We start from the raw sequence: 16,882 nt of genomic DNA on the forward strand, positions 1-16,882 counted from the left end.
AACAATGAAACCGCTCTGTTATTGCCAACTTTATAAAAGGTGTCGTAAGTCGGCTTACAAAATTGCTTAAAAACATTTCAAATTGGCATTTTTGCCGCGTAGGGTTATGTCTATCAATATTTTGAAACGCAATTGAAGCACTTAGGGATTACGAATTATACGTGGCAAGCCAAGCCAAGATAAGTTTAGTTTCTGTTCGTTTTGTTCTTGCGGCTTGTTTGGAAATCCATCACTCCATTTATCCTAACTGGATAGAGAACGCTGCATCAGTTAACTGTCACCAAGGAGATGATCACTTGTTCTAGCTTGTTCTGCTACAACACTTTATCTACTCGCCCTCTTGACTATCGACATTGCTAGCAGTGTGTCTCATCCATACATTGTTTGCTGGCTACCTGCCTGCTTTAACTTTATAGTTATTCCAGGTAGCCAGCCCCTTCTCTCATTTTTAAGTAATTAATTAAAACTATAATATGGCCGAATGGGGAAAATAAAGCTTGTTGTTGTCGTCGCGTAAGTTTCTCGTGCGTTTATACAATTTGATTAATATGGAACGTCATGTGACAAATGTTATATACATTGGAGTATTTGTTGTGATAATTCTTATTGCAGGTGTTGAATATTATGGAGTCACTTGATCTTGGATGCGGTGTCGGAGCTGGTAGTGATAGCGAGGATGTCTTCTTTGTAAGTATAGCCGGCTTCCATGAAAAAGTTCAAGTCAAGCTTACTTTATCTGTCTCGACTAGTTTCAAGTTTTGTTCATCTGTGAATGATCGTCTTAGTTGGCTGGTACACAATTACAACAGGTTGTCCACGTATGGACTACAAGCTTTAAAATTTGGCAATAACTTGGCCAAGCATTTAGGGGTCAACGCAGCCAATGAGATGATGCCGCGACACTCCTTGGTTTGGCACTCAAGGCGAAAATTCAACCCGATTGTTTCTAAACTGGAGAAACATTGTATCATGAGAAGCATATACTATACTGGGAAACGTTTCATATAATTTTAGAATTGCAATAAATATATGCATATCAAATAGCACCCAGTCCCTGACAACATTTGGATTGGCTTATCCTTGTCAGCAAAATAAGCAAACTACTAGCGTAATTTTTTTCATCCTTGTAAGCTTTATAGTGATTCGTTAAGTGGAAATATCTACTCTTCCTTGTCAAACTCTGATATCTAATTCGAAAATATTATGTTCACAGAAAGCTGGGACTGTTGTGCTTACAAACAAAGATATCACCAGTAGAGGACGTTCTGGTGAGCTGCTGTTTCGCCATTAAATTAGCTGTAAACTTCTACAGATTGTGCAAACGTCAAAACAATTTCAGCTAACTTAACGAACTAACTCAGCTTCGGCGGATTCTCAAATTCATTAAAAGTTTTTTCAGTATACCTTTTCTGTTGTTTTGAAATGTTGTTTCAGTGTTGGCAGTGTGGCGTATGACCTTCACTTGAAGAAGAACATGGAGTAGATGAAAATGAAATAACTTCTACTTGTATTTTTTTCTAGCTAAGTTAATTGGCAAATCTCGGATTGTACGCTGTAACCGTAAGCGTAAGTCAGGAAACTTCCATTCTTATGGATGGGTATTCAAACGTTCCTGACTGATGAGCATTTCAATGATAAATTATGGACACTTCATAGCTCAGTATATATACTCGTTGTCGACAAATAAGCTACTGAATCAAAGCCATCATCGTGTGGCGATGCAATTGTCACTTCCATTCTAAATATACTTTTCCAGACTTTGCTTGTCCCCAGAAAAACACCAGGAAGAAAAGGTCAAGTGAAGGTAAGGGAGTAGCAATAAAATAGAATGAAAAAACTGAATGTAAAATCACGGATTTTTATTGTAACATTTAAATCTTACATCAATCGGGCGTTTACCTTTACTTTATCCAAGATAGTGGATACTTCGGTCCGCTATCCAATATCTAAGATCCAAGATGGCTGCCACTTAGAAAGTGTGACACAAAACCAGGTGATATAAAGTCATCTTTTTAATTTGCGGGTGTCAACAGAAATACTTTTGGAGTTGGCTATAATCATCTCATATCCAACGTGCGCTCGTGGAATAATTGTTATTAAAAACAACCAAGAAATGTTGATAGATAATGTAGATTTCGCCTTGCAAGAAAAACCAGAAACAATTTAATGGTCGCTGTTTCACGGGTATGTATAATTAACAAATATACCATGGCCAATTTTTTACATCACGAATGACCAATCAAGATTGCCCTTGTAAAGGTACGAATGCCCCCGCATCATTTTCGAAAAACGGAATCCTTCACGTATCGGGGCGCATGTGAGTGATTCATTAGTCTTAATAGAGCGGACGGTTGTAGTGTGAACAATTTGTAGTATTTATGTCAAATTATTCTTATTATTCTTATTATTATAATTATTATTATTATTATTATTATTATTGTTATTATTATTATTATTATTATTATTATTATTATTATTATTATTACTATTATTATTGTTATTATTTGATTTTTATTAGCCTAAGACGCACAATACAATATTTACAGTACTACGCACTACTTATAGTACTTACAAAGTTACAATACTTACAGTGTTCGTAATACTTACAAATTATGTACAATTTAGATCTGTCGAAATGCTGTAAACAAGGATTTATACCAACGAGAGCACCTTGCTTCATCCGTGCCCGATACTGGATGGCCCACGCGAGCGACAGCTGCAAACAGGAATTTCTCCGGTGTTGTTTTAATGCTACTGGGGAGAAAGGTAGGAAACCTCGCCATTTTCAAGTAAAGCAAAGGTTAGATTAGCAGTTTGACTGCCACATTTATTAAACGTTTGGGTCTCTGGATATAAACACGTTGTTCAGGACATTCAGATGAAAGCTAAAGAACCGCAGCATGTTTGCTGGGGAACGGCTCGCTTGTCAGTCTCTTGCAAATGATTATTTGAAAATGACGGTGTAGTAATTGAAAGCACCCTCCAATGAAGAATTAGTTATTTTATTCTCATTATAACTAGCAATGTAAGTTATGTCTCTAATAAGCAGCCAACCCCTCACAGGCAAAAACCAGTGGAAGTACTAGGTGTTTAATGAAATGTATGGAGAAAATGTTGTTACAATGATGGGGAAAAAATCTGCATTGGCAAGAGTGAGGCGCACAAAGTGGTACCGGGTAATGGTAGTATTAATAGCTATATATCTTGTTTTTACCAGATCCTACAGAAACACAGACTCGGTCAAGAAAAATTCACCAATCCGAACTCACTTTTGACGACGAGCAAATAAGTCAGGGCCAAATAAGGAAATATTTCCCTGAAACTTGGATTTTTGCTGAAGATGTTGTTGGGTGAGCAGACATATCACAGTGAAATAGAACATTCTATGAATGAAGCGATTGGGCCTTGGCTATAAGGACCTTGCTCTTTCTCTTTCCTTCTGAGTAATTTATCAGTGCTATCAGCGCTAATGGCCCATTTAGCTCTTAATAAGTATCTGCCTGGATTTTAAAGATGGTTTCTTCAAACAACACACCCCGCCTTGTCTGCCAGTAGACATGAGGAGGATAAGGAAGCAATTAATGATAAATAAAATATTTTTCTCAGTAAAAGCACCATGGGCTAATAGGACCTTTAAAATTTCTCACCGGCGGAGGCTTCGTATAGTCTGTCGATTATCAATGGCTTTAACTGCACTTATGAACATAAAATATCTCGCTTAAAAGGCGAAAATTGCAAACCGAAACAAGAAAAATGAGAACATTTTCATTGGAAACTTTGATAAACTGGTAGTATTGAGATTTAAAGTTCTCATGTGTTGCTTTCAGTAACAATGGGAAGTTTCATTTGTACGCCAACCTTCCAGACACTATCACGACATGGGTTGTCCAAGCCGTTGGTATTTCAAATGTGACAGGCCTGGGAGTGGCCCGCCCACTTCATATCCAGACATTCAAAGAGTTCTTTGTATCTCTTCGTGTGCCATATTCTGTACAACGAGGGGAGCAGATATCCGTAATCGCGACGGTGTTTAACTACGGAGAGCTCGACCTTAAGGTAGGCATTACTATTTTTACCGTATCAAAAAGGATTGAGAAGCGTCTTTTGTAAGGTACTATGTATATACATCTATCATCAATTATAGGTGGTTTGCATTGCCGCCATGTTGGTGTACAAAACAAAAGAAAATTTGTTCACATAGTTTGCGTAAAAATCTTATTGTTCCTGTACACCAACATGGCTGCCATGACGTCACATGCAAACCATCAACAAGACTTACAAATATCATCAAATCGTACCGGACAGAGGCGGCAAAACAGAAAAAAAATTAAATGGGGCACCAAAGGTGTTTGGGGCAATGAAACCAAATCAACCGGTAGAAATCTACATGTCTTGTAATGTAAGATTGTTTGTTTTCCGAGGAGAAAGTAGAACTCGAGCATTTTATGATGCCTGCATGAAGTATTTTGCTCCACTTCTTTTGAAATGTTTTCAGTATTCCTGCGACGATCGAAATTTATTTTCCAGCTATAAGTTGGCTTTTAAGCTGTTGAGCATATCTTATCATAGATGGTTTAACATTTTTTACAGCAGTAAATATGTAAGTAACATCTAGTTAAGGATTGTAGCTTTCACCTTTTTAAGTTGAAAGTTTCAAAATTTCAGGGCAATTAAAAATTTAACGCAGACGACGAATTTTACGATAAACAGCGAACCGATAACTATCTTATAACACTCCATGTACCCTTAGTCTATTGTGCTGTTGTTTTATTCCAAGTCTGTATCTTTGTTGCGTCCGTAATGAACTTTTGACCTTTAACTCGGCATATTTCACACTACCCAAAATTTCAAGATTTCAAAACACGTATGTTGCTGAAGAAAAGCACCCAGGAAATAAATGAAGTTCACGAGTTACTTAATCCTGAAACATGAATTTTAATTTTTTACTATTTCTTTTGAAGGTGAAAATCAAGTTGGAGGAAAGCAAGGAGTTCTGTACTAACGTACCATCGGCTCAAAAATCAGCGGTCATGCTGCTCAGTGTAAAGAACAATGACGCCGCTTCGGTCTCATTTCCCATAATACCAATCAAGCTTGGTAAGGTGTTAATCAAAGTTATTGCCGCCGCACAACTCTCAGAGGAAGGACTACCACTGAGCAGTGAAACCATTTCAAGTGATATAGTGCAACGGAGCATCTTAGTTCTGGTAATTCTTAATTATCAATGTTGTTCTTGCTATCGGATGAGCTTAATGTGAAAAAATATATTAGTTAGATCGAACACCAAAGGGGTAAATTAATCCAAGGAGTCGTAAAAGCCCCTACCCAAATCCTTCAGTTTTTTTTTCTTGCAAATAAGTGATATTGTTATCTAAACCTCAATGGGATTACAAAATTTAAATAATTAAGGAAAAACGAAGAGGAGTCTGGTAACTATAGTAAAATAACGCCATCGTAAAAGTCCCCCTCTTAAATCTGTTTGACGAGAATTAGTCCACCAGGATGAAATCCGGCGCCAAGCGTTTTCAAAAAACCTCGAACAGCAATTGTTTATTGCTTTTGGGGGACAACTGCAATTACTTGGTTAAGCGCACAAACCAAGGAAATTCAGCCAATAAAAGATTGCCATAGTTAGGCATTGTTAATGACCCATTGTTTCTATTGCAAAACTTCAGTAGAAAAATTAAAACGAATGCTGTCTGTTCTCACTCATTTATATTCAAACCACGAAGGAACAGTCACTTTGCCTTGATAATGAATGTATTATCATCGAAACGTTGGACAGCATTAGTTTAAATGTTTCTATTTCAGTCCAAAAAGTAAACTTTTGAATTCTCGCTCTCTAGCGTGAACTGGTGTTGGTTGAACGTCGTATTGATTTTTTGTCCTTTTCCTGTGCTTTTTGCAGCCAGAAGGAGTTGAACGAAGGACCACGCACTCATTTGTACTCGACCCTCAAGGTTAGATAAATTACCTGTTGTAAATTATAAGATTTGAAAAGGGACGGTAACTGAAGTAATCGCCAGTTCAACAAATTGCTATTTTTGTTTTTCGTTGGACGATGTCTTGCCATTGGCTCTAAATCTGGAAACTGGATATTTGTTAAGACAAGTGATGTTTAATGTTTTAAGCCTGGTAAATAACTGATAGAAGTATTTTTTCATTCAGTGACATAGGCATACTCTGGCAAAGAAAAATTTGTTGTTCTACTAGGCCAGGATTGATTGGCTTGTGGGAACTCAAACCTTCGATCGCTGAACAATGGTCTGAAATCTAGTAAAAAAAACTATGACTTTTATCTTGAATTACCGTCTATGGTATTTTATATCCGCACTATTTTTTTGTTTGCGTCTGAAGATGGTTCTGCATAAGTTGTTTGTATTAATAAATGATTATAGACACAAAACATTTAAATGTATTCTAATAATAAGTACAAATAGAAGATAGAAGATAAGGGAAGAACTTTGAAAATGTTGGCTCATCTTTTTCACACCCATGCACTTTTTCATCCCAAACCGACATATTTTCCCGTAAGAAATTAAGAAATTATTTTATTCAGTATGTTTCCAGAGCAAGAAGGTATTTTTTTTCGGTACATTTCTGAATAGTTTCCTGTGTACTAGAAGCGGCGTTTTAGAGAAAATTTGATTTCATCTGTCATTAGCGTAAAAGTGTCATTTGAAACCTCTTGCACAATTACGCTGATGCCATACCGAGTTAACTGACACCTATTTAAGTGATAACGGTTATATTCGTATTCTTAGGAGTTTTACGAGACGAGCAACCAGACGCTACTAACTCAACCACTCCCGCGCCAAGAATGGAACACGAGCGTAAGTACAAATCGGCCACCAAAATACTGCTAATTACAATATAAGTAAATAAATAAATCACTTTATTCAAGTGTCAATGTTTTTAGCGCAGAGCACTAATTCGAGACACTCTCCTCAGTAGAGGAGATGGGGAACCCGGAGTTACTCGGAGAAAAACCTGTTGGAGCAAGGACGAGGACCAACTGAACAACAAACTCAACCGCGCATATGACACCGTGTCCAGGAATTGAACGCGAGCCACACTGGTGGGAGGCGATTGCTCTCACCACTGCGCCATCCCTGTTCCCCATATCATGCCTGCTCCAAAGTTATTATTATTATTATTATTATTATTATTATTATTATAAAGTGGCAGTAAAATCTTCTGGATGCCCAGATTACTTAAACAATGATTGGGCGGCCAGCCGTAGCCAATCAATGCAACGACCAAATTACAAATTACAAGTTTACAATTAACCTCATAACCTCATATGAGGTTAACAATTAACCTCATAAAAATCCTAGTAATTAAATGCTAAAACTATTTATCATCCATAAAATCCTTATTATTATTATTATTATTATTATTATTATTATTATTATTATTATTTAATTGTTGGAGTGATGTCTATCGCTTTACCTGTAATTATTTACCAGGAGTTGTCCACAACGATAAACAGATTGATAGTGTTCTTCTTAAAGTCCCCTCTCGGGCAATACCGGGATCATTAAAGGCTTTCATATCACTCACAGGTATGACTCTGTTTACAGCTCCGGCTTATATGTCCAGAAATCAGTAATTCATAATTATTTGGTTTAAGTCAGTGTTAGGGCTAACGGGCAATTGGTGATGGTTATCATAAAGAACTCGCTTCTTATTAGCGTGAATTTCTGAAAATACACAGCTCTTCAGTGTGTTTATACTGAAAGGGAACCTGCTGACCTTTATCAAGTTCAGAAGAGTACTCAGACTGAGTTTATACATTCATAAAGATCACGCAAATATGCTTTGTTCAATAATAGTAATATACATGGCGAAATGTTTTTAGCTTTTCCATTGCCTAGTATGTATGGATGTTCGGTGACGTTTGACGGCTTACAATTAAGTGCATCTTTTTTTACTTTATTTTTTATGACTACTGAATTTTGTCTTTAACCTTTATTCTCAAGTACCCAAAATCATAAGGCGACTCAAAGTTTTAGTTCATTTTAGCCACCTCTCCTTTAATTAAACTGCAAATTCTTATTTGAAATAGCAAGAATATGTACCATCATTATTAAGTTCCGCACGAGGTTGCATTTTATTTTCCTTTATTTTCCACAATGATGTCGACTTAACGTTTTAAAATCTCCACTCTCTCAACCAAAGAGTACGACAAAAAACCAGATACACATCACATCACACAATATTTTTTGTATGTCCCTTAGGAAACCTAATTGGCCCGGCGGTCACAACTTTAATATCCGGTGGTTTGGAAAACCTTCTGCGCATGCCGATGGGTTGCGGTGAACAGACAATGATGTTCTTAGCTCCTAATGTGTACGTGTTGCAGTATCTGTTAAAAACCGGCCAGGTAACTGCTGACATAGAGTCACGTGCCTACGCGTTGATTCAGTCAGGTGAGTTCTCCTTGACCTTCTTTGTGCACCGATTGTCAAATACGTTTGCCAGTAGTGTAAAAAATCTTCTACATTCTACATCAGGCGAACCACATGTACGCCTGGGCCCAGTTGTTCAAAGGCCGATTAAGGTAATCCTGGCTTAGCGCGAACTCTGATTCAAGCCTAATTACTAATCAATAAAGGTTTGTCAAAAAGATTTTAGTCCCTCAATTTTGATTTAGACTTTTCTTTAGCATTAGCTTAAAATTAATCCTTGAAAACAGTTTTAACGAGCGAGATGAAAACCTCGGTTAACTTTAAATTGTGGATTAGCTTTAATCAGCTTTCGAACAATCGGCCCCTGATTGACACCTTTTCCTTAGTAGCCGTATATGAAATTTTAGTTCGTCACTGGGTTGCCCCTTAGGTGTCCTTGACGCTCCTGCTGTACCCATGCATTTATGTACGTACCTGGACAGAACGGGACAATTATAAGAGAGATTTAGGATTACGGCAAACGGCAGAAATGACCACGTGACCATGTTTACCTTATATTTGCCGTTCGCTGTTTTCAGTTTCTCAGTAAAATTAAGTGCTTTTGCGGTAGCATCAAAGGTCAGAATTATTTTGCACTACTCTCATCTGTGCACTAATCATAAACGCGAATATCATGTTTGCCGTAGTCGCGATTCTTGATCTCTCTAACGTTGGAAGGAAGTGGCCAGCGCTATGGACCACGGGCCAGATTAATGAGGCACTCCTAAGTTAAGATGTATTCCAGGTATTTTTTCTAAACAATAGTCTTTTCCTGAAATAAGACTAGATCATTGGCTTAGGCCACAGACTTTCAAATAAATATTGGAAGACTGCTCCTCAAGTGAAATCACCTTCAAATTCAAGTTAAATAAGATTCAACATAAGCTAGTTGAAAGTGCATGAGTATCATTTTCATAGTGACTTGAGTGCATCAATCAGATAAGTCCTGATGTTTTTGGTTGTGAAGGTTACATATTTTGAATTTTTATCATCGGTCAAGTCAGTTATGATGTACCAATTGATCTATGATGTACCAATCGACTGGAAAGTGCGAACCAACTAATCGAAATATTTTTATATCATACAGGTTATCAACGGGCTCTGAACTACCGTAGATCCGACAAATCATTTAGCGCGTTTGGAGAATCCCGTCCTGGAAGCACGTGGTTCGTCTAAGATGAAACCTTTTAGCTTTTTTTACGCTTCTTAATAACGCTGAGCTTTGAATAACTGTCGTGCTTTTAACCAAAAACATTTCAGGTTGACTGCGTTTGCCGCGAGGGTGTTTTGTGCGGCGCAAAACTTCGATGGGATTGAAATTGACGATTCTCTTGTGTGTGACTCCGTAAGTTGGATTCTTGAAAATCAACGTCAGGATGGGGCATTTCCTGAACTCAAGGATATCATCCATAAATCGATGATGGTGAGTCACTTGTTTACGCATAAACAGACTCTTTCGTTTTTACTTACTAGTTTGCTTTATTCAATTGTTTGATACGTGGCTTACACTGGTGTAATTTCTGCCCCTAATAAGAAGTGGAGAGAAATCATCATGATATCCAGTTTGGGACAAACCCCGTAGAGCCACTAGATACCCTGAATAATATCCTCAGCTCCAAGTTTCAAGGATGGTCAAGAGCTTTTGACTCTTAAATGTTCTTTTTCATGCATTCATGTGTACGTGTGTGTCTCTTTGTTTCTACCTTTCTCGATGTCTTCCCCATAAAGTTATGAATTTATCCCAATCAACACACAAGCTACAAGGGGAAATGCGTTGAGGGGTGGGGTAAACGTTTGCGTAATACGATTTTAATTTAAGTGTCTCAAGAGCCTCCTTCATTCAGGGCAAGAGTACCATAGTCAAAAGTACACACTTTGTTTAATGTGATATATATATATATTTTAAAATTTTTAAAATTAGACACACAATACAATATTTGCAGTACTACGCACTGCTTAAAATACTTACTGTACTAACTGTGTACATGCTATACTTACAATACTAATAATATTATTAGTTTAATGTGATATTGTTTCTGTGTAGGGTGGTATACATGGTGAGGTCGCAATGACGGCTTTTGTTTTAGTGTCTCTCTTTGAGTGTGGATGTAATGGTCAGGCAAGTAGAAGTTATCTTGTTCACGTTTAGCATATTTGATTAGCAGTGGTTTAAGTTGTGGTGGTCAAGTGCTTCTAGCATTGATGTCTGAACCAGTTAGCAGTCCACCTACATGGCCGGCGACTACAATGATTTAAAATTTGAAAGTGGAAAGTGACTAAAATACAACAGACATGGAAGACTAAAGGTTGATCTAAAACCCTCCCTTAAAATCTTTTTAAACTTTGCAAAAAGTTGCGTCTTGACATGCTGATTATAATTCGAGAGTAAAAAATAAGGGCCACTAATATCAGCTCGTTTTTTGTCATATCCATCTAAAGCTAAAATTAGGGCTTATATCGTTGCTGTGGTAACCTATCTAGGCGAAAAAAATGACGATAACTTGTTTACCAGTGTTAACTGACATTCGTTTGATATTATTATTTTTTTTGTACACTGATAAAGAGTGGTAGCAATGATCGATCAAATTATAATTAACTGAAGGGAAGTGCTGGAAACTAGAAAAATGGGCTTGATGGACTGACTTAATTAATCTACTTATGACTAGAATAAAAGTCAAAGGATTCAGAATGCAGTAGCATTTATGGAAACAGAGTTAGACAGCATACAGAAAGTGAACGTCCTAGCGCTGTCCACGTACGCTTTAGCTCTGGCTGGCAGCAGTAAGAGCTCCTCAGCAAACAAAAAACTTCTTCAGAGGCAGATCTACGACAGGGGTAGGCATTTTTCTCAATGTTATCATAACAATGAATTTTTTTAGTACGTAACTTATGATGACGCGGGTGAGTGTAGTCCTGAGAAGGACCGTTTGTGGTGACTGTCCTTCTTAGGGCTACACTCACCTGGATGATCACAATTTATCGGTACTTATGACATGACTCCTGGGTTCAAACCATTTACAATTATTTTTTTTATTACCCAAAACGTGACCAAATAGATGGACGATCAATATATTCATCCGGTTTTTTTCTTCTGATACCTTCATTTCTAGAATATATATCTCAAAGTTTGAAAAAAAATTACGTTGTAAGTTTCTTGTAATGTATTCCACTCATTTAAAGTTGACATGCATGCAGTATCGCCTACGATTACGCAGCCTTAATTTTTAGTGGAAATTACTCTCAACCTCAAACTGAGGCATAGAAGAAAAACTACTGCATTTAACGTTCAAGTCTTATTTGATCTCAGACAACGCCTCCCGTCATTGGGATGTTGGAAACAAAGCCCTGAACGTGGAAACTACCAGTTATGCATTGCTGGCACAGATGGCTCTTGGAGGGCTAAAGTTTTCGGGGCCGATCGTCACGTGGCTTACAGGTCAAAGGGATCCTCAGGGTGGCTTTGTCTCAACACAGGTCTACGCAGTACTTTATAAATACCTTTTCAAATATCGTAGCAATTGATAACATACAAAACGTATTATTTGTTATCATGAATCCATCTGATTACAGGTCCTCTTTTGAAATTGTAGAAATTGTATCGTTTTGTTTCTGGTGAGCTTTGAAATGTAATGAAATGTGTAGTGATTGGAGAATTTGGGTTTGTACCTAAAAGACAAGACAGTTTGTTTCAAAGAATACTAAATACTAAATACTGTACCAGTGGGTAAGATTTCCCTTGAAAGCGTATGCAAGATGTACAACAAAATAACTCAAAACTATGGAAGAGAACATCAGCAGTTCATCTCTAAATCAGATTCAACTTTATATATTTCACACTAGCACAAGTGCTACTGGGGCCGAATGGCAGGAGGCAGACCAGCTGGCTATTTACAAGCGCGGCTGAGGGGTTGAACGTAGGGCTGCCGAGAAACAACTCCAGCTAGCGGTTAGAGCGGGACTTGAGCCCGGGACCTCCGGATTTCAAATCCGGCGCCCTAACCACTCGACTACGCTGCCCTATACTACTAATAAGTTGCGACGAAGAAATCTTTTTTACGACGACTATGCTTTTGACAAGGGTGACATTTGATATATACATTAGTACTAAACTATTTCATGATCGGTAATACAGAATATAAATCCTTTAAGTTGTCTTTAAAGGTGTAACCATACAATAAGCCCAAGATCACTCACATTCAATTCCAAACTGTCGTTGCCTTCAACAGGACACTTGCGTCGCGTTGCAAGCGTTATCAAAATACAGCGAGAAGACCGCGGGTGCGAACCTTGACTTGCGAGTGTCTGTGTCTTCCGAAAAGGATGAAAATTGGAACAGGAGATATCACGTTGATGCGGACAACGCCCTTATGCTCAGACGAGAAGAGGTAAACCTTCTCTTGCTATAACATAGGAGATGTCACCTAAGGCTCACTATTGTTTAATGTGAGTTGTGTAGATATCAAAGAGACGGATTTGTTGCCACGAAAAGGCTAGCTATGGTCGACTGCTGTTCGCGACTAACTCAAACAGGCCTGTACAAATTGAATGGTTTTCAACATATCTAACGGGTTTGTTTTATCAGTTCTTACTACTACTACTACTACTACTACTACTACTACTACTACTACTACTACTACTACTACTACTACTACTACTACTACTACTACTACTACTACTACTACTACTACTACTAAACTTTCTTTTCTTCTTCGAAGATTGAATTAGCTTAATTGGAGAGGAGAACATCGGAAAAAAAATCACCTGAAACTAGATTATTTTTTGTCCTTTTCAACATAATGTTCGTTTTTGCATACAGATTACGCATCTTCTAGGAGGACAAATGTACATCGACTCAACAGGGAGCGGAGTGGGACAACTTCAGGTAGGAAAAATAATCTTTATTTATTAAATCGCTCATCGCAACATTAATTCTACCATTTGTTTCATGAAGTTGGCGGAATATCTGTAATTAAGCGAACTTTGGAAACCTTTCTAGTTTTATGGAACACAATCGAAAATTGTTCACAGATACTTACCACCAATGGATAAAAAATGTTTTTTAAGGGAGCTACTTATAGGGTCTGCGTGTTACCACCTTTCTGCGCCCTCATTAGTTAAAAGCAGGAGATTTTGTACAGGTTGTAGGTGTCCACTTATATGGCATTCGAGGCTAAAAGATTGAAATCTCGAGTCCCCTTGTTTTCGTGTCTCCTAAGCCTAGTTAAATGCTCGCTTCATCCTGGTGTAAATGGATTCTGGCGATTAAACGTAGGTCGCCCAAGTGTTCTGGTTTAAAAGGGAGGCGGTCTTATTGTTAAAAATGAGCCCAGATTATTACTGAGTGACAATGATGTATTATTCAGTAAGTTACACGGGCATACTCGGAAAAAAAAAAAAAAGAGAGAAATCCGACTGCTCCTAGTTCGGATGCTATACCACTGAGCTACAGGAGACTCGTGGGAGCTAGGGCCATTAAGCTTGGTTCATGGGACAAACATCCTGCATACTGCTAGGATTGGAATGTCATGTGTGGCATATTCGCAATGGAATAAAAAGATGGGATATTTTAAGCCTTGAGAATAAATGAGAATGATCTATTATTCAGTAAGTGACACAGGCATACTCGGTAAAAAAAATGGCCTTACAAATGTTAAAATTTTTAACATGTAGCTCATGTAGCTCAGTGGTAGAGCATCCGAACTGGTAATCGGAAGGTCTTAGGTTCGACTCGTGATAGAAGCACTCGGATTTTTTTCGTATGCCTGAAAAGGAATACAGTGTTCTTTCATGAGTCTCGTAGCGCTGTTGTTCCATCAGTACCAACTAGTTCAGCTGTGGAGTACGAACACAGTCGATGAAATCTTCTCACCCACGAGGAGACAGTTTGTTCCAAAGCGCCCTCCGACATGGACTTATTCCTGATGCAGATTGCCGAGCAAGACGAACAAACTAAATTATAGTTATAATTTATCGAACGAGGAGTTTATACAGTGTTTATATTTTAAACATACTAATAATGTTATTGAAGTACAATAGGAGGTCTCCTCGTCGGTGACAAGATTTCATCGACTGTGTTCGTACTCCACAGCTGAACTGGTAAGCAACTCAGACAATTATATTATAACTTGATGTATCCATATCTATCATATGCTGTACTCGCTTGGGGCAGCGCTTAAGTATCCCATTGGAAGAAAATCCAAGTCAAGCAAAATCATATTATCCGCCTTATGTTCTTTGCTACTTTGTACGGTGAAAATACAGATAGTGCCCTTCCGTTACTTAACTTTTTAGACCTACTCACAGTAAAGAACGTCTTTTCACTACGTTTACTTCAGTTCTTCCACCAGTGGCATTTACTCTCTGACTTTTTCCAACGATCTCGAGCACCATGTATTATCCTCATGTTTCACTCGCATCCCGGACACAAGCAGCCCAAATGAATATATTAAGTAATGTTTAAAACACGAGCAGCAGTGTTTTATCGGGATTAAAAACCACGAGGCGCAGCCGAGTGGTTTTAGACCCGATATAACACGTGCTGCGAGTTTTTTTTAACGGCTTCAAAAACATTCCTGGAAAAGCGTGTGTCAAGAGAGTTCATAACAATGATGCTTTTGTGAACGTTGGAAATAAACATTACGCATGCTATTTGATAGGTCAATGGGCTTATGAATTATAAATGAGTTTTTGAATTACTGTCCAAGCCCTTCATCTTTCTACATGGGATCAGCACTTCACTTCCAATATGGAACCCCTAGGAATAATAATAATTTTAACGTCTTTGCTTTCATTTTGTTTCATTCTGGGGAGCTAAATTTCTACTTCTTTTTTTCCTAGATTGAAGTGCGCCATAACGTTCCATCATCCAAACACGAAACGTGTCACTTTGTTGTAAAAATTGTACTTCGAGAAGAAAGGAAACAAGACAATGGAGATGGGACGCAAATCATGGGGCGTTCAAGGGAGAAGAGAGATGATGACGAGCGCCAAAGAAAAGCCAGGAAATGTCGGAGAAATCCCAGGAGGAAGTCCTGCCAAAAGAAAAGGAAGAATAAAAAGCATAAAAAGCCAAACACAGCGGCTGAGAGTCCAGATGCGTTACAGCTCAAAATATGTGCAAGGTGAGAAATTGTTTTGGTTTTACTCTTTTCGGTCATGCGATCTGATACATACCTACTGTGGTAGGTATCTCACTCTTTCCTACAATAGCCCGTGGTAATACTGAGTTTCTGTATTATGGGCCTTGTCAACATGTAAAGTTTGATCTAAAAAAATAACCGTTCGAACGTTTAACACTGCGCGTAGTGCTAACCATGGACACTGCACGTCATACACAGAAAGTAATATCGCAGACAGATACAACAAAGAACAATTGTACAGCAACTTTATATTATATGCAATGAGTGTTTACTTGACTATTAAGTACAGTTTCTTAATCTAATCACCCACAACTGACCTGCTCCCGCCTGCGGGTCTTGTATCTCAGTCGGTAGAGCACTGTGATCCAAATCTGCGGGTAGTGGATTCCAATCCCACCGAGGTCAATTTCTGTACCCCGTGTAAACCCCATTTCCTCACTAGGACAATGCTTAGTGAGAAATTAAGTGGTTTCCATTCAGCACTTTAATTTGCATAGCACACTTAATTCTTTGATTTCTCAGTTGTATGACAAATGCTGCGTGGCACAACATTTGATTAACCCTTGATCTAGTATGGCCACAATGAACGCATGAAAACAAACCGCCAGACAAGGCGATTTTAGGAAACAACAGCGAAGGGTCATTGCTTAATGGAACGGAAACGCAGAGGTCGCACATTACAAATGTCTGCTCTCGGCTTCTGTTGACCGAGAGTGTAAATTGCGTTACAACTCTCAAACAGACACAAGATGTAAGTTGAAGTCATGAAGACATGAAGACTAGTGAGGGGAGTGAAATTCAGCACAGTAGTGGTTTAAAGTTTTGAAATGGATTTAGCAAATGGGAGGTAACAAAATTTTTTTTTGAAGTCAGTGAAATGTTGACAGGAAAACTTTTCATCTCATCATTAATGCATCAAGAAATCCTTCAAACAAGGTATTATCTATATAAATCTCACTTATGTTCATCAATTTAATATAATAGTATATGATCAGCTCCGCTCTTGCGTTAAGGTTATCCCCGGACCGACAGCTTTTATAGTGAACGCAAAACTGATAAAACGATACTTAAGAACGCGCTAGACGCGGGTAAACATGTACAAATCAACTCGCAGGTATCTGAAGAATGGTTCCCGCACTGGCATGACTATAATGGATATTGGCGTGTTCTCTGGATTTACTCCCGACAAGGATTCGTTGATTGAGGTAAATAATTTAACTGTCTTTTATGTAGTCCGCTACACTTTCAACTATACGTTCACTGTGAAAGAAATATGATGTTATGTTTTAAGCC

At 38.1% G+C, this 16,882-nt stretch overlaps 1 protein-coding gene across 3 annotated transcripts in view; it reads left to right on the forward strand.

Annotated features, from left to right (window-relative positions):
* LOC146463823 (venom factor-like) overlaps positions 1–16,882 on the forward strand; it is a 45,568-nt gene that overhangs the window by 21,452 nt on the left and 7,234 nt on the right. For all 3 annotated transcript variants that reach the window (XM_085084029.1, XM_085084030.1, XM_085084031.1), the window contains 20 exons: positions 613–687; positions 1,214–1,268; positions 1,757–1,804; positions 2,626–2,766; positions 3,218–3,350; positions 3,828–4,056; positions 4,962–5,207; positions 5,909–5,960; positions 6,765–6,833; positions 7,470–7,565; positions 8,241–8,432; positions 9,538–9,616; positions 9,711–9,873; positions 10,495–10,569; positions 11,117–11,285; positions 11,758–11,924; positions 12,677–12,835; positions 13,267–13,332; positions 15,288–15,571; positions 16,704–16,794. In XM_085084029.1, coding sequence (XP_084940155.1) covers positions 613–687; positions 1,214–1,268; positions 1,757–1,804; positions 2,626–2,766; positions 3,218–3,350; positions 3,828–4,056; positions 4,962–5,207; positions 5,909–5,960; positions 6,765–6,833; positions 7,470–7,565; positions 8,241–8,432; positions 9,538–9,616; positions 9,711–9,873; positions 10,495–10,569; positions 11,117–11,285; positions 11,758–11,924; positions 12,677–12,835; positions 13,267–13,332; positions 15,288–15,571; positions 16,704–16,794 — 2,589 coding nt within the window. The remainder of the gene's footprint in view (positions 1–612; positions 688–1,213; positions 1,269–1,756; positions 1,805–2,625; positions 2,767–3,217; positions 3,351–3,827; positions 4,057–4,961; positions 5,208–5,908; positions 5,961–6,764; positions 6,834–7,469; positions 7,566–8,240; positions 8,433–9,537; positions 9,617–9,710; positions 9,874–10,494; positions 10,570–11,116; positions 11,286–11,757; positions 11,925–12,676; positions 12,836–13,266; positions 13,333–15,287; positions 15,572–16,703; positions 16,795–16,882) is intronic.

The sequence above is a fragment of the Pavona decussata genome, unplaced genomic scaffold, assembly GCF_977016875.1.
Source record: "Pavona decussata unplaced genomic scaffold, jaPavDecu1.1 SCAFFOLD_174, whole genome shotgun sequence".
Lineage (NCBI taxonomy): Eukaryota > Metazoa > Cnidaria > Anthozoa > Scleractinia > Agariciidae > Pavona > Pavona decussata.